Here is a 21611-nt window from a genome sequence, read left to right as displayed (position 1 = left end):
TGAAAATGGCATAGAACAAAAACGTGTAACGGACGGTTTTGGTTTGCCAGGACAAACTTTTGCCATGGCTTAGTCACGAATCACGAGCAATGCAAAATTAAATTAAATTAAATTTAGGGGGTAGTGCCACATTTCTCAAGATCCCTAGGATGCCATTTTTTTAATCCCTTGCGTACTAGCCTTGCTACCGCGTACTAGCCATGCTTAGTCGCGCGACCCACAAGTTGTAAAACACTACTGTTAACTATAGCTAACTTCATGATTGATAATCCTATAATGATTTATGTCCGTATGGCTCTACAGCTGTGGCGCTTTATTACTCACAGATTCATAGGTAATTTATATTTATATTCATCTGAGAGATCACATTTCGACAGCATTCTGTCTACATTTATCCTTAATTTTCCAATTATTTGTTAGTATATATATGTACATAACATGTAATTAAGCATTATATAATCCATAGGCTTCTCATCAAAACATTCCCAGAAGAGAGGAAAAAATGATAAATTTATAAAAGTACTGAAAATATAGTAGGTAATGCTAAATTAATTAATTTAAAACTGAGCTTTAATTTCAATGGTATCCGAAACACACATCATGTGATAATAATATTATGAATGAATGACATCTGACCTAGGTCATTCTTAACATCCTGAACCGTGGATAGCGTAATCATAAATGATTATTAATTCATTACATTTACTGTCAAGCAATTGCGCATTTTAAATGATTAATTTTGTGTTACAACTTTCCAAAATATGAATTAATAATTGGCAAAATTAAGTCTAATAAAAATGTAGTCTAAAAAGTAAAAAAAGCATACGTACAAATTAGGAATAAATTTTTAAGACAAATCGTTATTCATAAGTTACATTATTTTTAAATATAACAATCGGGTTGCCGATGGGCTCAAGTTACAGTAATCCCTGATGTTAATAAAATAATTGTATTTTATTTCTTGAATTAATTTTTTTCATCAATTAGATTGCGCTTACTCAAATTACTGAGACTGAATTATTTGTCAACAGGCACTAGATTTAACCTACTGAATTAAGCATTAATTTATTGAAAGTTAACTTTTCGTATGGACTGACATATCATACAATATTGTACCTACATAATTCTAACATTTCTGACCCACCTTGAAGACACTCCTTTAATATCCGCAGTCGCAGGGGAGGTATACTGAAGATGGCATAACTTTTACCTGTAAAAACATGTAATCAATTCTTATCTAAACATGTTTTACATTTGAACGGAATGGGTAGGTTTAAATCATTTCTCTGTATTTTTATTGCACATTTCCAAGAAAAAAAAACGTTTTGAGAAATATTAATTACCGATATTGATAAACGGAATGCTGAATATTTTTCTTTAATAATCAGTAAGTGGTTTCCCGTTTAAGTTTATCCGCCTTGTATTCTAAAAGTCAGCGCGTTTGTCTCGACACGATATATTTACTTTTATAAAAAAGTCTTGCAATAGTTATACTGCACGTAAAGCGCGAGACTGATAATCTTGCCTTTATGTAAATAACATATAAATAATCGAGGTACGTTGCGATTGAAAAACCAGAGTACCTTCATCTCATTTTAAGTTTTAAACTTTATCAACAGAATTTTGAGTTTTTGTAGACAAGAACTGGTTCAACTCCCTCGGGAGCTGTTTATATCAACATATTACAACAGAGATGAAGAACATTTAAGAGAAGGTAACATAGAAGTCTAGGCATCTACAGAGCTTATGACCTGTCAATGGCTGTTTTAAGTGGCCACTTTACACACTGTGTAACATTCACCATTCTGCCCATATTTGAACATCTATATTCCTTCAATTCTTTCATCTGCTCAGCTTCCTTCATTCAGCTCTTTAACTTCACAAACATCAACAGATGAAAGAATTGAAGGAGTTCAAATATGGGCATAATCGTGAATGTTACACAGTGTGTAAAATGGAAACTCAAACCAGCCATTGACAGGTCATAAGCCCTGTAGATGCCTAGACTTCTATATTACCTTCTCTTAAATGTACTTCATCTCTGTTGTAATATGTTTTTAACTTTAAATATGTTTTTTAAAACTATAAAATATGAACAAATTTTAATTTTACGGGGCTGCAAATATGATGATGTTTTACGTATGAAAACACAAAAAATGATGTTTAACCAAAACTTTTGGTAAAAATTTTCGATAAAGAAAAACAGTATTAGTATCGCTGCAAAAAACACTTATCACTGTGTTTTATGACACTAGATCAGAAAGTCTAATGAAAATGCAATTTCCAGTAATATTCTAAATAACCCTTTATATATATGTTAAAAGTCACTTCAAAATGCCCAAAATTATGCGTTTTTAATGTTAAACCCTAAGAGTTGATTAAAATAAGTGTTCAATAAAATACACAGTTAAATAAAAGGCATAAATTTAATTGGTGAATTTGTTAATTTTTAACACGTTTTGGTTTTTTGTTATGTTATACATATCTCATCTATCCAACATCTAATATGTATAAAAGGCAATGTTCGTATGTGTGTACTCAATGGACTGAATAACTGCTGAACTGATTTACATGCGGTTTTCAGCGAAATGTAGATCTTCGCCCCGAGCATATTTATAACTCTTAAAATCTTCAATTTATGAAGTAGAAAAAAAGTTATGAGCGAAAATGTTTCTTACATAGTTCACCAGGGTTGCATTCGCCGAGAATGCTTATACGTAAAATTAGAAAGATATTTTTTTTAGAAACGAATTTCGAAACGTCATAATTTTTGCCCATTTATTTAATTTTGATGGAGTTTTTGCAACACTAAAATAATATTAACCGACATATTTGAAAATTTAAAGTTTTGGAATTCAACTGTAAACAAGTACCTCGGTACCTACCTAATTAAGTTCAATATTTGAAAATTATTATTTCAATTTCTGGAATTCAATCATAAACAAGTACCTAGGTACCTACTCTATCTATTTTACGTTTATTTGAACGGTTTTTACTAAATATTTTTTAGTAAAGTTTTGTAAGTATTTTGAATAATGTTTGATCTTAAGAGGAAACGCAGTCAGACTTTTCTTCATACAAACGTATTCCCGTATTTTCTCTCTGGATTTTTTAAAACAATATACGTATTTATTTTTTTATATTTTTACTATGGGAACTAGAACCACCCAAACCCGTAAAATAATATAGTTTTATCTACTGTCGTCGGACGCACGGTATACAAATATAACTATTTTTGGAAAACGCAAAACGTACCGATACAGAAAATTTTATTCTGATACTGTCTAAAAAAATAATAAAATCGGTTCAGTTTTAGGCTGCGGAAAACGGGATAACGAAACGTCGATTTTGTCTATTCTTACAAAAGGTCTGATATGCAGTTGTCTTTTTCGCACAGTATCGGGGAGGCATCTGCAAGACAGTAACAGGAAAACAATGTTCGAATACCTATTTAAAAATTCCCTGTCCTCACAATTTATGTAAACCGAAACACAAAAATAATAATGTATACGTACATATCTAATTTGGAGTAAATATTAAAATTGATATCAAACTTTCGATTGTGTTAATTTAAAATATATATACGACTATGTACTCAAATCTAGCAATAGCAAAGCATTGCCGGGTTCAACTCGTAACCTATATGTAACAGTTCTTCAATGTACGCTATAGGAATTAACTATAACGTAATTACAAAAATATAAATACGAAAGATCTTAGAACTCAAAAGAGTCACGAGCCATAAGGTACACTCGACTACAGCCGAACATAATAGGGTATTATCACTTTTTTTTTATTTTGCAAAAAAATAAAGAAAAAAATTATGATGATGACTACAATTTTTTATGTCCACGCGTTAATTTTTCAGAGCGGTTTAAAAACGTATATTTTGAAATGGCGCCAAAAAGACCATTCGGATGCCGAATGGGCTTGTGACGTCACGCGTTACGATTCCAACGGACAGTTCGAACGAATGCATACGAATTTGTGTAGCCGGCCTGTTGTTTTTGTTGTAATCGATTGTTTAACACTGTTTAAACTAATTAACGGGCATGACATGTATTTAGTTATAAGATACAAGTACTGTTTAGTTCCGATGTGCACAAACACTATGGTGAAGACGCCAAATAAAGCTTTTTTGGCCATTCCTAATAATGAAAAAATGGTTGAACGTTATGAAATGAGATGTGGTAGGAATGGTATTTTATATGTTACGTTGTGTCAAAGTCCCATTACTTTTCTTTTGCATTCAGCGTACGCAAAACAATATATTTATAGTACATTCTAATAACACAATTATTTTAATGAATACATTCTGGAAGAAAATATAATATATTTCCTTACCTTGCGGCCTTTACATGTTTATATCAAAAAGTTTGTAGTGGATGAGAAAAAAATACCCATCATGATTAAATTTATTTTGGGCAAGTTATCGGTTTTTCCTTGAAAAAAAACAATGTCAGTCATAATGCTATGGAAGTTTATAAATGAAAACGTATAAAAAATCAACGGAAAAGGTGAAATTTAACGATAAAAACAAATAAAAAGCTACAAGATGATCTCCGTATAGGAGATTTGAGTGAATGTAAAATTCATAAGTCACGCGTGACGTCATCAACCTTTTGGCCGATTACGAGCCGTTTTATTTTCTTCAAACTTTAAATAGGAAATTATAAATGAAAACATCAGTTTTAGATGTTTATAGTAAAATGCGTGCAATCATAAAAATATTCTTTAAATACTCAATACATTTAAAAGCATATCCCTAGTTTATGATAATACCCTATTCGACACATCCCGACCGCAGGTTTCGGCTGATCCGAAGTTTCCGTGTATTTATTTACATGTAGCTAGTATAAATAGAAAAATGCAAGTTTAATTGATTTGGTAAGCTACTCGTATCTTAGGCAGAATTCCTCTACACGGAAGGTGTGTCTACAGTCTCCATTGACTCGCTTGTACGAGTATGTCTGTATAAGTATTCAAAATCAACATTGCGTCAGATTTGCAAGAAAATTCAGTTACAGCCGTAATATACGGATCGGAAAACTGAACAGAATTCTGAGCAAGAAATCTCGTAGCTTATTTTGCAAATTGAAACTTCATGTACGTACACAGTTCATTTCTGACTCGAAATCTGTCTGTGGGCTAGCACAATAAGTAATGTACAGTAAAATATCATATCAGCAAAGAGATATATTCTCACTAGATTCTGGCGTATTAAGAGGATGAGCTGACTTTTCTTCGTTCAAGCGTATTCCCGTATTTTCTCTCGGTTTATGGCAGTAATGTTTTTTTTTTACACATTATTGGTGTATCACTGTCGTTTTTTTGTTAATAAATTGTTAATGCCCCTGAGTGATAATTAAATAGAGATGATGCTTCAAAGAGCGATAGTTTAAAATTATGTTCTAAAAAAGAGAGTTGTCGCGTTACACCGCATCAACATTGTTGTGCAAAACACGCAGTAGAGTAAAAAAGACTAACTGTCTATGCCAGTTTACTGTGTTTTCAAAGCTGTACGTTGCGCCCTTTTACCCTGCTTCACATTTACTGACCGCTGCGCGTAAAACATTATTTCCCACCAAGTACAAGATAAGTTCCGGAACCTCAGCTGCTGTCTTAAGACGTACGTTATACAAATATGATTAATAATTTCAATTTTTGAAAAAAGCGGAACGTGCCGACACAGACAATTTCTTTCTGATACTCTTTCCTAAATAAAACAAAAGCAGTTCAGATTTGGGATAGGGAAAACGGAAAAACGAAAATGCGAGACCTCAATCTGGTCGATTTTATTAAGGTATAATCAATCCGATGTGCAGTTATTTTTTTCGCACAGTATTCGGGAAGGCATCTGCGAGAGAGTGACGAAAAGTTGTAATATCAGAATTTTAGAACGCATCCTAATTTTGAGCCCATTCTGCAGTCGGATTCTATGCAGATTTTAAGGATGATATGCGGCGCGGAGCGGTTTAATGAATAGATATTATGAATAGATATAGAATATAGATATAGAATATAGATATAGAATATAGATATAGAATATAGATATAGATATGATCTATTCATCAAACCGCTCCGCGCCGCATATCATCTTAAAAATCTGCATAGAATCCGACTGCAGAATGGGCTCAAAATTAGGATGCGTTCTAAAATTCTGATTTTTGCAGGCTTATTCTGTCAGTATTTCGTTTCGTAAGTTCGTTCGTTCGTCATATATCCATCTCACTCTAACGCAATCCAAATCGCATTTCGCTCTCATTCCCTCTCATACGATACGATTGAATTTACGAAACGAATTAGTTACAGAATAAGACCACTGACTAGTTTTCTGACCGATTTTCTGATTCATGTAAAACAGTTTTTATTCATATACATACATACATAATTAAGATACGAGAGTGATTTTAGTATAAAAGCGATCGAACGCGAACAGAAATTTTCCAGTCTTATTTTAACTCGTGTTCAAACGTATTGGGTGTTTTCGCGTGTTTTCATAATTATTATAAAGCCACTCTGCAATTGAATCAAAACATTTATTAAAATGCCAGTTTGCACCTGTGAATATATGGAGTTTGACGATGGAGAGGTTCATTACAATAGCTGTGAATTAAAAACCACGGATTGTTCATTTGCTAAATCCATTCTTAAGGAAAGGACAGACAAATATACTAATTATGAAAACATAATAAGGTTTGTTGATATTATATTTTTTAAAAAGTCTCACGGATTGTATGTTATTTGGACTTTGATACTCGTACACATTTATTTTTATAGTTATTTTTTGTGGTATGCCGCAATGCTTAAGACAGTAAAGTGCAAATATAAATCAATATCTAATGTAAACAGTATATAAATCATTGGAATTTATTTTTTTTATCATGAACATCTATTTAAATTGAAGTATTGTTATTTTTTAATTATTTTTTTTGCCTGACTCTTTAATTACCTACCGATGATTCTAAATTAAATGAACAGTGTGAATGTTTTAAAACCCTTTAAAAGGAAACGCGGTATCTGAGAATTTTGATGAATAGGTATTTGAACATTGTTATTCTGTCACTCTCTCGCAAATGTCTCCCCGGTGTTATTCTGAGACAACTGCACGTTGGACTTTAAATAGGATGATCTTCATGGCGGCAATGCAGAACCGAACTCAAGTCATGTGTTGTCTATTTCCGTAAGGGAAGAGGGTTTATCTACAAATACACTAACGAGTAGGGCTGGGAGGCGTGTATCGGTCGGGGGTCGGGCTGGGCTGCTCCTTCGCCGCCGTAGTGGGTTATTGGGGACGCTGTCCTGGATAGAATTGGGTTTTCATACTGCGTGTGGTTAATAAGGTTGGTTGTTAGGTTGATTGATACATTAGTTGATAGGTCTTGGACTAGGATTCTAGATTTTGAATAGGTTGATGCTAGGTTTTCGTCTTGAATAGGGTGGTGCTAGGAATAGAGCGAATTTTTAAATAATGAACTTCTTTTTTGGGATTAATAGGTTTGCATTATTTGGCCCGTGGAGGAGTGGTAACTGTCCGGTTCTCCCGATCTGACTTGTTTCTTCCGGTTAACTAATAAACTAACATACCCTATCGCCGTCAGAATTGGAATTTTTTATTGAGGGTGATAGATATATTGACTTAATATACTTAGGTTGCTCTGATGGCGATAGAAAATATAATAATACAAAAAATACGCAAATATTTTGTACACAAATTTTTCGAAAAAAAAAATTTACTGTTCATTACAGCTAAAAAAATGTTTTTTGTAAAGTGCGGATCTGAAAAGAGGCCACAAGACCTTTAAAACAGATCCGGGTAAGTGGGTGAGGCTTTCAATGCACGTTAGACTGATTATGTCTAGTTAAAATCAACAAAATCGACGTTTCATTGTCCCATTTTCCGCACCCCAAAACTGAGCCAATTTGGTTCACTTTTTTAAGAAAGAGTATCGAAATGAAATTGTCTGTGTCTGTGCCTTTTGCGTTTTTCGAAAATAGTTATCGTATTTGTAAACCGTACGTCCGAAGACGGGAAATAAAACTGGGCGCTTTTATGGGTCTTTCGATGGTCCTAGTTCCCATAAGAAACCATTTGTCATGATTGTAGAACAACGATGCATGTGATTTTGGTAAATATATACAGTGTGTAAAAAAATCACTACTCTAGTGCCATAACCCAGGGAGAAAATACGTTTGTACGAAGAAAGGTCAGACCGCCTTTCCCGTTGAAGGAAAAAAATGTTGGGGTATTATTACTTCATGAAAATTGAGAGCATAAAATAACACCATCGGGTGTTTTTTTATGTTTTTTTACATCGGTAAACAAAAACAAATAGAAACAAAAACATGAAAAACAAAACCCAAAACTGGAATTTTTAGATCGAATTAAAAAATTTATTTTGACGTATAAATTTAGGGTATTAGGAGTTACTGAGATATTTGCGAAAAAACTTTGAAAAAAGAATGATGAGATTTCTAATTATGCTTCACCAACTCAATGGAGAATGCTAAGTTTGCGGTGTCAAGTAGTATATTTGAAATATGTTTTGCGAGATTTAAATACGGTTTTGAATTACGCCATTATTTCGGTAGGTAGGTTTTTTTGTATGTTTATTTCGGCATCAATAACCAATTTTATGTTTTTGGTCGACATTTCTAAGTTTGCTTCCAAAACCCTCAAATAACAGATACGCGTATGAACAATTACGGACACTAACATATTATATTATAATTCTACCCTGCGAATGCATTTCGCTGTGCTATTTATATAACAACTATAACATATATATACAAATACATCATGTAAGCTAATAATTGTTTTGTGTTAACATTATACGAGTATTATGTATATTATGTTACTACGGTACGTTTGTAAATTGTACTAGTTTGTGATTGTGTTAGTTGTGTATTTGCTAGTTCAAATGTACCAAGTGCAAAAGCACTTATTCTCTTATAGAAAAACGAGCAATAAGACCGACAATAAAATCAATAAATCACCTAGTGAGGTGGGTAACCAGAATATAAAATATTTTGTGTAGTTAGAATACAAAAAAATAGATATTACAAAAGAGATGGAGAACATTTTTGAGAAAGAAATATGGAAGTCTATGTACTTACAGGCTTTAAGAGGAAACGCATATTAACGAAAAGCGGACTGTAGCGAAAAAAAACGAAATTTCATTCAGTTTTGTAAAAGTTTAGAAATATTTCAAGAAAGGCAAGGAACGGGGAATATGGACCTACTTTTGATACAATGAAGATGTTCTTCAATATTGGGCACTGGATGATGAAATTTACTATGAATTATGTAACAATTTATGATAACTTTTACAACGACGAGCGACGCGCGACGAATCCAAGAATTTTTATGCAATATTTTGTTGTGTCAAAATGTTGTTTTGTTTTCTAAATCTAAATGTTCTATTTTTGTATTTCTTCTATCTTGATGTAAGGTAGGTACCATAAGGATGGGTCAAGGTAAGGATAGGAAAGAAAGGTAATAGGCCAGGAATAATATCGATAAATGCTGTTATTTTCCAAACAACGCAGTATGACGTTTCTTCATACAAACGTACTCTCGTATTTTCTCCCTAAATTATTTATTGATTTGGGATTTTTACAGCTATTTACATAAAAAATAAGTAGAAATATATCAACAATACTAAGCCAATTAAAAAAATCCACCGTTAATATAATAATACGTAATATATGAGAAAAGAGTTTATAAAATTGCATGTGTGCGACGTTTGTATTTATGTATGTGTATATGAATGTGTGTGAATGAATGTGTGAGGATGTGTATGTGTCGGTGCGTAAATAAAAAAGTAATTGAAAACGTGTATAGGAGAGAACTGGGTTTGACCATAGAAAATAATATAAACAAATAATTATGGCACTAGAACAGTGATTTTTTACGCATTATACCTACATATTTACCAGTTACGATTGGTGTCTTTATCGTTTTACCATTTTGATGACTAATTTCTTATGAGAGCATCTAAAAACCCTTTTATCTGCCGTCTTCAGACGTGCGGTATACAATTATGACAAACAATTTTGAAAAACAGAAATAGTACTGATATTAAATATCATTCTTAAAACAAAATCGGTTCAGTTCTGGAGGGCGGAAAACAGGACAACGAAACGCCGATTTTGTCGATTTTAGTTGGGTAAAATCAATCTGGAAGGCAGTTGTCTAATCGGGAAGGCATTTGTGAGAGAGTGGCATAGGCACACCTATTCATAAAATTTCTCATACTCTGCATCTCCTCTTAACCATTTGGTACGCATGCATATTTTACACTCGTGTCACGGGTGGCATTAATTTCTACAATTTTCCCAGAAAACACTTGTAGGTATTGTACTGAAATAAATATTTGAAAAACTTGATAATAATTACCCATAATGATTAATGCATTTTACAAAACACACGTTTCATTTGTTTGATAGATAAATGGTGAAGAAATGAGCGGGTGTTTTGCTTCAATCAAATGCAGTGTGAATTAAAATTATGTTTATCTTGTTCCAGATATCCTGATGGGACAGTTAAGTTGAGGAATCCCAATATTGAGTTGATGGACCAGGACATTCTGTACCATCTTGCACTCGGGAGTGGTTCCCATGATCTCGTTGAAATGTTTGGAGATGTCAAGGTAAATTTACTAAAATGTAGTCAAGTCATAAAAACTTAAATAACGTAATTTTTGCACACTGATAAGTTATATTGTGTCGGTCTCGTGGCGTAATGGTCAGCGCGTTTGCCTACCATGTGAGAGGTCTCGGGTTCGACTCCCGGCATGTTTGATATGAAATACTTATTTAAAAGGGTATTTTCATCCCAGAATATTTCATGGTACTTGGACTGGTATCTGAAGCGTAAGACTAATCATCTTACCTTCATGTAACAAAAATGATCAAGATACGCTGCAATTGGTGTACCAATGCAGTGCCCTATGCACCATTAGGTGCGGAAAGGGAAATGATTATGATGATAATGCAAATACTGTTATTTTTGTAATACATAAATATAGATTTCACTGACTAAATCAGGTGAAAAAATAACTCCTTAATCCGTGATACGAACCCAAATATTCTAGTTAACTTAAGTTGTGTCCGTTTTTTTCCAAATGAAGAGAACAAGAGAAATTTGTGAATAACATATCTGTACCTCAGAAGCAGACGGATGCAAATCAAAACCTCAAATGTTCAACACAAGCCTAAATAATCTAGTTCCTCTAAGTAATTTCTAATCATTTATAACATTAATTTGTATAGTCAGTATTTTATACATTGGTTCATTTATTGTAAGATTTACATTTCTTCAAAATCAATGGACATGATCATAAACTGGATTTGAAAATTGAAACTTCATTTCATCAAATTCTGGATTTGCATCCGTCTGCCATTGAGGTACAGATATTCTCCTTCATTATTTTACAAAAAATATAGTCAATAATTCATAGCATCTTCACCATACACTGTGCAAATATAGCGAGCAGCTTTTGCGGCTTTATTACCTCGATTTAATGTGAACAGAAGGTGTCGAAAATGCTCACTCTTGAGGTTCCATTTGAAGGCTTGTAATCAAATAAAAAAATGTGCATGTAACATAAAAGCAAACACAATATCTTGTAGAGCAGAAAATTGTCTTTTGATGGACCTTTACAATTTTTTTTTTACTTTTGGTTCTCATTTTTAAATTTGGAACAAAAAGGGACACAACTTATGTTAACACCCAATGCTTTAGTTATTTTATTTTATTTATTATATATACGGTCTAAGCTAGATGAAGAAACATACGTACAAGAAATTGAACATAAAGAACATAAAACTATTTAGCAAATACAAACAAGGGCAATAATAATAATAAACACGATCAACATATAAGACTTCGAGCTAAACCATGCCAATTCATTTTCATCCCACACTGTTTTAGTGATGAATAGATCTAAGAAAAGCTGGAAAATCTACCCCGAAAAGTTCCAAGTTATAAAGTTGGTCTTTACTTCTGTCCTCATTATAAAAATGCTACTGCAATACAACAATGATTTGGTGGTCGGTTTAAATGTTATTCTTTACTACCCTTAGGACCGGTTGCACCAAAAGAGTTGAGTTTAAACAAGTTCAAAGAATGATCGCTTTTTTGTCAAAATGGACCAAAAAGGTTGCATGAAAAAAGTAAAACAATACATCATTTTTAACTCAACTTTTTCTGTTCCAACTGGCCCTTATTTACTTCGCTTAGAAGTGTAAAGTTATAAAACATGTATGTGTAGCATTTTACCTTTTGTTTGTTCAGTTTGTCTGTATGGGAGGTACACCGAAAAGGATGGAGGAGTTTGCCCACCATATCATGGAAGAGATCGGCCACAAGCTTCCTTGTGGAACTACGCTGTTGGACATCAGCCAATATTCCTACAGATACTCCATGTACAAAGTCGGACCCGTTCTATGTGTCAGTGTAAGTAATCCCGATAAGCGGATACCGATCTTAAGTGTTGTGGCAGGCTGTCAAATTCTTTAGATATCTTGAAAACACAATAGTTTGTTACCTCATAAAAACAGAATGCAATTACATATTGGAATCTTATAAAGGTTTCAAAACAATATATAATTTTTGTAATATACAAGGTAAAGCATGTCTAAGGTAGCCAGGTTTTGCTAGGGTCTTGACGGAACGTTTTGATATGAAAAGATGTAGTAGCAAAATATGTTTTTTTGTAATGATTTTTCAAAAATATAATTAAAATATTTTTTCTTACATTTGATGTGGTGTTTCTTGCGGAAGAAGTACTTGCTGAACACATTTTTTTGATGATTTTACTTTGAGCAGTTCTTTTTCTTTTATGTATCAGTAGAAACCAGTGCAAGTCATCTAACAATGACTTGATACTTCAATATTGATTCTACAGTCCCTGGCAGCGGACGACTTCTTTCATTGGTCTACTGCACTGAGTCAACATCAATGATATTACTTTTTCTACCATGACGTTATGAGCAGGAATTAATAATAAATACCTACTCGTATAATTTAAACAATTGACAAAAATAAATCTACTTTTCTTCCACACAACCTATCAACTTCCATTCTATTAAGGCAAGTTCAGCTTCTAAGAAATTATTTACATAAATAAATTAATATATTGAGTTTTTCTACTGACATTTCTTGGTGGAGCTGGGGTTGTAAATAATGATTTTATATAATTATGTAAATTAAAGAATTTAAATTAAAATCATTTAAGTATAAGGTAATAATAATTATCAAATCAAACGCACTGCTTGCACTTGTATATAACATAGAAATTTGTTTAGTCTCCCACCAGTCTGACGATGTGGGTCACGACGAAACGGTTACTGGTAAAAAAATTATAAAACGATTATAAATAAAAGTGGAATAAAACTAAAAGGTATTTTTACTATTATAAATAAATAAATTGCCGAAAGCATTTGCCACATAACTCACTCTTTCATAGTCAGTAAGCCGTGGAAGATATTTCGTTAGTTAACTGCGTTGCTGTACTGTATAAGTTTAAATCGGGACATTAAAGGTTTCATCGGGACGTCGGGACAGAGGGTTTAATAAGGGTGACAGTCCCAATGTATCGGGACGGATGGCAACCCTAAGCATGTCACACAAACATAAAAATAATTTTAAACTTGTTCCAAATGTTTTTGGATACTAATGGCGTATTTATTTAATTATTTCATATGGAACTTCAGAAACAAACACTCAATAAACGTCAAACAAAACGTCTAAAAAATTCAATAAACATCAAACTTAGTTTTCATCTGTTTCATGAAAAATTATAAAATTCAATAGAAAACTTGATAATATTATTTTTGTGGACCAACAACCTTGCTTTAATAGCAAGTTATCAAATGAAATCAAGTTGTGGTCATGTGGTAGTGTTGCGGACACAACTTGGTTCTCGCTTTTAAATAGTGAGTTATTTACTAGTTGAAAAGGAACCTAAAAATTTAAGTGTTTGAGGAAATCATAAGAATGTAGACATATATATTTTTTTTAAATCTACACAAATCAAATGGCTAAATTAAGTTTCTAGAATGAACGCAAATTTAAACTTTAGTAAAAACCTAGGTATGTGCTAAGTACCTATATTCAAAACAAGAAAATATATTAAAACCTTGAACATAGATACTTCTTACTTGGAAGTTTTCCGCTTAACTCATTGGGGCCTAAGGAGGATATCTAAGGTCCCCCAGGAACATATTCTATTCAAAAACATTTTTGTTGATCATCATATTGATTTAATTTTTTGCACAATCCATTGCATAATTAAGAATGTATTAAAACTATGAAAATATTCTTCTGACGAATTCTTTCAATAATAAATCACATTTGTCTTTGCTTAACCCTGTACGAACAGCAAAACTTACAATTTATCGCTGTACATATTAAGAATCTTTGACATGTTGGTAAGTTTGCACGTGGGCTTCTTGCTATTTGGTTGCTTATTTCCAGCGATAGTCACAAAAATCCAGATTTCGTACATTAGATTTTAGATGCATTCCATCTCCCAACTCCCCGCTACCGGATTGCCTGACTTTAGATCAGTGTTATTCAAAGTGTAGCAGCGAGAGGAGCGCGATGTCATACAGCATGCTCTCGCAACAGTATTTTATGAAAAAATGTATGAATTTTGCAAAAACCTCAAAATATTATAAAACAGTTTTATAAACACTACAATGACAAAAATAATGACATATTTTTTAAAAGTTGTATTTATAATATTTTATCTGGACTATTCTTGATACCCTCAGGAACTCACAAATTTTTTTTACACTCAGGCCCTGAAAGGTTAAAAAATTTCATTGTACAGGATCACCTTACATACAATATGTAATGTGAGCTCTGATTACTTTGATTGCATGTGATATTGTACAAATTTATACTTGGTGATCTGCATAGTTCTTAAGATTCGCAACACATGTACAAACATTTATTTATTGTGATACATAGGTTAGTAGCTACCTAATATAGGTATGAATTTAACGACAAAATGCATAATAATTTATCTTTTGACAGCAGTGCAATAAACTGTGCCAAATATTATTTGTGCATTTATGTATATTTATAATTTTTTTTAAATACTTGTAAAATGTATCCTCGGCAAGGGTTTTCTCTGTGAAGGAATACATTATAACCAAAGCAAGCATATTGTTTATCAATGAAATACTTAATAAATAAAATAAAATGGTATAAGTCGACCTCATGGTGTAGTGGTCAGCACGTTCACCTACCATGCAAGAGTTCTCGGGTTCGATTCCCAACATGGTTGACATAATATATTTATTTAAAAAGGTGTTTTTACACTGGAATATTTCATAGTCCCTGGACTGGTACCTGAAGCGTAAGACAGATCATCTTACCTTTGTGTAACAAAAATGATCAAGATATAATGCAATCGGTGTACCAATGCAGTGCCCTATGCACCATTAGGTGCGGAAAGGGAATGACAATGATAAGTATTTTTATGTTTTAGCTTTTTCTAAGCCTTATTGACCAATTTGTTTGCTATAGTAAATATATTTTTATCTAGTATTCAGGAATATATCAAACCGTAAAATCTATTCAAAGCTTTCAATTGGTAATGACATTTTTATGGCTTCATCAAAATTGCAATGGAATGGTGCTAGGAATTTATATTATTTAGACTTTATTACGGATATTTCATTAGTTGAGTAAAATAATAACCAAGGATACCTGAAAAATGAAGTGCTTTTTAGATTTTATCTCAGAGTAATAATGGGCCAACGCATTATTACTCTGAGGATTTTATAGTGTGCTGTCATAGGAAAAATGCAAATTAGGTTTTCCATATAGTTAATGAAGCACTTTTATAGCCAATTTTAAATTTTGGCTTGGTTCCAAATAAAGGTTAACTATATTTGGCAGAGGTTGTTCGACACGAAACAATGATAACCCATTTTTTGTTATGAATATGATATAATATCTACAAAACACATTATAGCGTCCATTTTGCTTATCGTTAACATGATTTGAACTGTGTTTAATTTACTTTTTGATAAATTAATGCGTCATACTAAGGTCAAGTTTATTGGTTAAACTTTTATTTATAAGTATGGTTTTTTTTAAGTTAAATGTGATAGTGGAAAAAATTCTTCATATTTTGTAAATAATATAGTCTTCGATCTTCGTGTTTTGTATTTTCTCTTGTCGCATTTAATTTGACTGTGCATTCAGTCAATGTTTACTTATAACACTTGACTTTGATAATCTATAATGTTGAAATGTTTATAATTAAATACATCTGACCATATTTTACACTAGTTCTAAGGGGCTTCGTTATCTCATATAATTTAATAGATACAGCATTTGCTCCAAAATTTTTATTTTGAATGCTCCTTTAATAAAATGAATACGAAACATTTAGTTTTATGATGAATTATTCATTAAAAAAGTAAAGCAAATTGCTTTATATATCAAAGAAAAAATGTTTACAACAATTATTAATTATACCAATAATTCCCTTCTTTTCTTTCAGAGCTATCTAAATATTCCCCCTCTCTCCCTAATAACACACAAATCCTTTACATCAACTCTAATGATGGACGCTCCGATACGGGTATGTGGCTGATTTTCTTGGTGAAGATTTTTGGCCGCTGACCATAAATATATCGACATCTGTCACTACAAACTCTTTTAAGTATTAAATAAAAATGTGATTAATTGTTTTGATATTGCAGCATGGAATGGGTATACCTTCTGTGGGTATTTTGCTGCATGAGATGATTAAGCTGATGTACCACGCCCGAGTTAAAGATCCCGTTTTCTTCCGTATTGGAACTTGCGGAGGTATCGGTATGGAAGGAGGAACTGTTATAATTTCCGAAGAGGCAGTCGATGGAGCTCTAAACAACTATCTGGACTTAGTAAGTTTTAAGTAAAATTGATAGACATCATGATCGTTTAGATTTGAAAATTTTTGCAAAATTTGTGAAAAATATATATACCCGGATAATGTATCAAAATGTTTCAAATTGTTATTATTATCGTTCCCTTATCCCTAACTGTAGTTCTTAAAGCACTGCATTCGTTATCCAAATTTAGAGATTTAGGAATTATTTATAATATACCATGAAGGCAAGACGAGCAGTCTTACGCCTCTGAAAATTATTGTCGTATAATATATATAATATACGACCTACAGTTCTTCGTAATAAATATTTGTCTGATTAACTAATATTATTTCATTAAATTATAGATGGTTTTGGGAAAAAGTGTGAAGCGCCCAGCCAAATTAGACAAGAGGCTGGTTCGAGAACTGAAGGCCCTTGCTGATCCCGAGGATCCCTATGACACAGTAACTGGAAGAACTATGTGCACATATGATTTCTACGAAGGTAAATTTCATTTAATAATTATTCATTTTTGGCTTTATCAAAGTACGCTTGATATCTATACTTAACTACTAGTACTTAATAGTATTAAATAATATTAAAGTATTTAGTAGTATGTAATGTATTTAAGTATTTAATATTATGTACATGATGAAATAATCGCTGCTTTGTGATTCTATCGACTAATTAAAATACCTCTTTTTTAGGACAAGGTAGATTAGATGGTGCCTTCTGTGATTTCTCGGAACATGAAAAGCAAGAGTACTTGGAAAGTATTCACAAAGGAGGAGTTGTGAATATTGAAATGGAATCGTTGGCATTTGCTGCACTCACACATCATGCTGGTATTAAAGCAGCAGTTATATGTGTCACTCTGTTGGATCGTCTCAAAGGAGATCAGGTATTCATTTTACATTATTTTCTCTTGATATGATCTAGATTTTTTTATTTTTATTATTAGAATAAATGATTTTTTCATGGTGCTTTCACCATTTGAATAGTTTTTAATGTATCAGCAGGGCTTACTGGATCTTTTGGTTTTCTTGAACACCTTAGTATGAATATTTTGCTATGAGCTTTGTTACTTTGATACTTTTGATTTTGCAATGAAAGAATAGTAAATCTGTGATTTTGTTTCAAAGAGTAAAAATACATTTTAGCTACTGTTCTAATAAGTGTCTCTAACGCCTTGTCCCCCACAATATGCATCGTATGACTTTACTTTTTATTTTCACATAATATATGCTCATATTTAAAAACGACCATCTTTTAAATTTCTAAGTACACTCAAAAGTTAACTTTTCTATCAATTTCACATTCTTTTAAAGGAATAAAGTTTTTTAATTAGAAGTATTTTTGGCACTGATATTATAAGTATATTGTTTTTTTTTGTCATACAGGTTTGCGCACCTAAAGAAGTTCTTCACGAGTGGCAAGAACGCCCGACCAAGCTGGTGTCCCGTTACATCAAGCGATATCTTCAGATGAAGGGACGCATCTCCCTCGATGGTCACGGCTCCATGTGTGTGAAGAGCCCTAGAAGGTTTAAGCTTGTGCAGCAAGAGTCCGAGAACTACGACTAACTCCTCGGTGCCAACTTGTGCTCATTGTGTTAATTGTTTAATTCGGTATTTATTTATTTCTAGGTTTATAAGAAACAGAATGAATTTTGTGTTGAATGATATTCGTGCCTGTTTTTAAGTGTGGAAATTGCTTTGCGAAACGAGAATGAATGATGATTTATAGTTTATTTAGTTATTAAAAATTAATACTTTTATTTTTGAAAATCAAAAATGTTTTACAATTTAGTAAAGATTATTTATGAATGATTTATCATTGTCTGTGTTATTAATGCACCAAAACTCAGTATCTCGGAAAATAGCTCCAATTTATTAAGTACTTTGTAAATAAAGCGTTATGGAATATAACTCCATATTATAATTAAATTTAGTTGAAAGGTGTTAGGCATTGTTTACATTCCTCAATTCAATTATATTTACACGTTTGAGGATTTATGTATGCATCAAGTAGCTATTAGTAGTTGTTGTAAATGACGTGGAACATTAAAAAAAAATTGTTATGTGATTGAAAATATCCTAATTTTTGTTGTAGATTGTGATAATAATTATTATGGCTAACGCATTTCAGCCCTGAAGATGGACACTGCAATGTGCTCCGAAACGTCGGCAATACAAAGCCCACAAACACGGCATAATAACCCAGAAAAACACTATCTATATTCTGAAGGCCGTGAAAACCTACGAACCTTGATAACGCATTAAAATAGTTTTTAATATTCACGTTAAAGTTAATGAAGACTGGCAACAGATAACATTATACAATATCAACTGGCTCAATAAATGTATTCATCTGATGTATGTAAAGTTACTTCGAATCCATAACTGCGTCAGTAAGTCAGAGAAAGTAATAAGATTATGGATTTTATGCACTCAGGAGTGATCGATTATTATCATAGGATTTCTTCTGAACTTATTGCTCGCAGCAAAAGCTTATTTTCACTGCCAGTTGGTATACCAGGATGTCCAACACGCTAATGTGATATGCGCTGTTATAGATTCATAGTAATGTTTTCAAAATTATACAAGATCAAGATTAAATCTTTTTTACTTAATGTATTTATAGTTTATCTGAAATGTGCACTATTATAAAAATATCTGAATAAAATATTTACTTGAAAACAAATTCCTAGGCTTACGATACATTATAAACACACTTCTTCACTAACACAGACCACCTAATTTTAATAATACTTTAAAATGTTAAACATTATTTACGCTTTAAATATTAAAAATTCCAAAATACCTGATCTAGAAAAAGTTACATTAAATGTATAATGTTTGAAATAGTAAGAATATTATGTAATCTAAAAAATGGATTTTTACGCAGTAAAAATTCAAATCTATTCTTACATTTTGAATATGTTTCGACAGAAGTCCGTAAGTCTAAGACATTTAAGAATAGTATTTTAAAAGATTTGTTATTATCTTATCATGTTATATTTGGCTTTAACATTATATGTGCCGTGTTATAATCGTCTGATGATTATCATGTAACAACGATACATACATACTTACTGTATTAGCCTTTATGCGATTTATATAGAGTATTATAAATGTAATATTGCACTTGCTTCCAAATAAGAGTAAAGAGAAGGCTGGCACGCATTGTAAATCATTACTTGTTTCAATTATTTATTATTCCCTTATTACGAAGTTACTTTAAGTCTTAAACCTAAATCACAACGTCCGAGAACTTTGGAAGAAATTATGCATATATTTCTTCAACCGGAATGTTTTTAACAAAACTGATATCCCGTTACTATAGAATTTAGGCATTTTGATATTACATATAGCTGCATAGAGCAGTTCGTACAATTATTTATGTTGACTCTGTTATCAGTTTGCAAAGGATCATATTTCACTTTACTCAACATATCTTGTATAGAAATATCCTGGATCATTCTCGTATTTGAAAATGTATGTGGCTGCATACATATTACATCAATACCTATAAAAGCTTTTCATCCACATTCATCAACAAGATTCTAATGAGTGTAGTAAATTAATGTTTAAAATACGACAACGTTATGGCCAAAAGTTTCTTCACTTTTACTATTGTTTTGTAATGATCGTGCCACTTTCTCATACATCTTTTCAATGTTGTTACTAGATTATTAATTATTGTTATATTTATATTGATGTGTCGCATTTGTATCAACAAATCATATTTATGTGTACCGACAAATACAACACTGCTGCAAGTGTTTTGATTTTTGACTTACAAACAAATGCTTTGAAAACATTATTTTCTTGAAAAAGTAAAGACAATACCTTTATTTTCATTTCATAGAGAAGAATACAAAATATATTTTGATATATTCAGTCATTGTGATGATATTCTTACCACTACGTGTGCCATATTTGTGTGCTGAATTTCATCTTATGCCATGTAATACAAGTATCGAAATTGAAGTATCGAAATTTAATATGAAGTGGTGAGTTATGTAAATTCTTGACTGCAATTTATAAAAAAGTCCATATCAAGTTATAAATCTTACAAATAAAACTAGTTTTGATTCAATAATTTTGCAGTGTAACTGTAACTAATTATGATGTGTTGCGTAAGAATATTTGATAATAATAAATTTATTGTATGTTTTATCTTGTGATACAAGAGTTTACTGTAGTGTTACATTACATATTTTTAACATTTAATCATGTTACATAATATATTATACTCCATAAGCATTATATATTTATCACGAAGTGTTGAACACAAATAAAATACTGGTTAAAGTATTACTAGTTATGATCTTCCTCTCTTCAATCCTTATTAAATGGTATAAAAAAGATTATAATTGAAACGCTGGTGAGTGTCCTTAGCATTATTTTGAGAAGATAAGATTCATTATTATTTGTCTTGACTTTCAGGTACTAAATAATACAACATATGTTATTTCTGACTATTTGATCACTAGTTTTTCAACCTGGGTTTCGCGAAACTAACTTCGCGAAACTTTGGTTTTACAAAAGTTAGAAATGTTGCTATTGGTGAAAATTAATGTACAATGAGATATTCTGGGTTATTGTGTCACTGTATCAACCCTGATGATGGACACTGTAATGTGGTCTGAAAAATTGGAAAAGTGTGCGAATGACATGTAGTAAAATAACCTAGAAAAACTCATTCATCTGAATTATATAAATAAT

General features: G+C 31.9%; 1 protein-coding gene across 2 annotated transcripts in view; it reads left to right on the top strand.

Annotated features, from left to right (window-relative positions):
* The window catches only part of LOC148283783 (uridine phosphorylase 1), a 35698-nt gene extending 16673 nt beyond the window's left edge, over positions 1-19025 (top strand). The window contains exons 1-7 of one of the 2 annotated variants that reach the window (XM_088243276.1): positions 6444-6696; positions 10529-10652; positions 12299-12460; positions 16729-16914; positions 17247-17385; positions 17589-17782; positions 18282-19025. In XM_088243276.1, the coding sequence (XP_088099402.1) occupies positions 6548-6696; positions 10529-10652; positions 12299-12460; positions 16729-16914; positions 17247-17385; positions 17589-17782; positions 18282-18464 (1137 nt within the window). In that variant the 5' untranslated portion in view covers positions 6444-6547 and the 3' untranslated portion in view covers positions 18465-19025. Of the gene's footprint in view, positions 1-6443; positions 6697-10528; positions 10653-12298; positions 12461-16728; positions 16915-17246; positions 17386-17588; positions 17783-18281 lie in introns of those variants that run through there. The other variant, XM_088243277.1, reaches the window with a different exon arrangement.
* The last annotated feature ends 2586 nt before the right edge of the window (positions 19026-21611 follow it).

The sequence above is a fragment of the Micrasema longulum genome, unplaced genomic scaffold (genome assembly GCF_059751315.1).
Source record: "Micrasema longulum isolate JH-2025_06_02 unplaced genomic scaffold, ASM5975131v1 h1tg000198l, whole genome shotgun sequence".
In the NCBI taxonomy this organism is placed as follows: domain Eukaryota; kingdom Metazoa; phylum Arthropoda; class Insecta; order Trichoptera; family Brachycentridae; genus Micrasema; species Micrasema longulum.
This window is presented reverse-complemented; position numbering and strand designations above follow the sequence as displayed.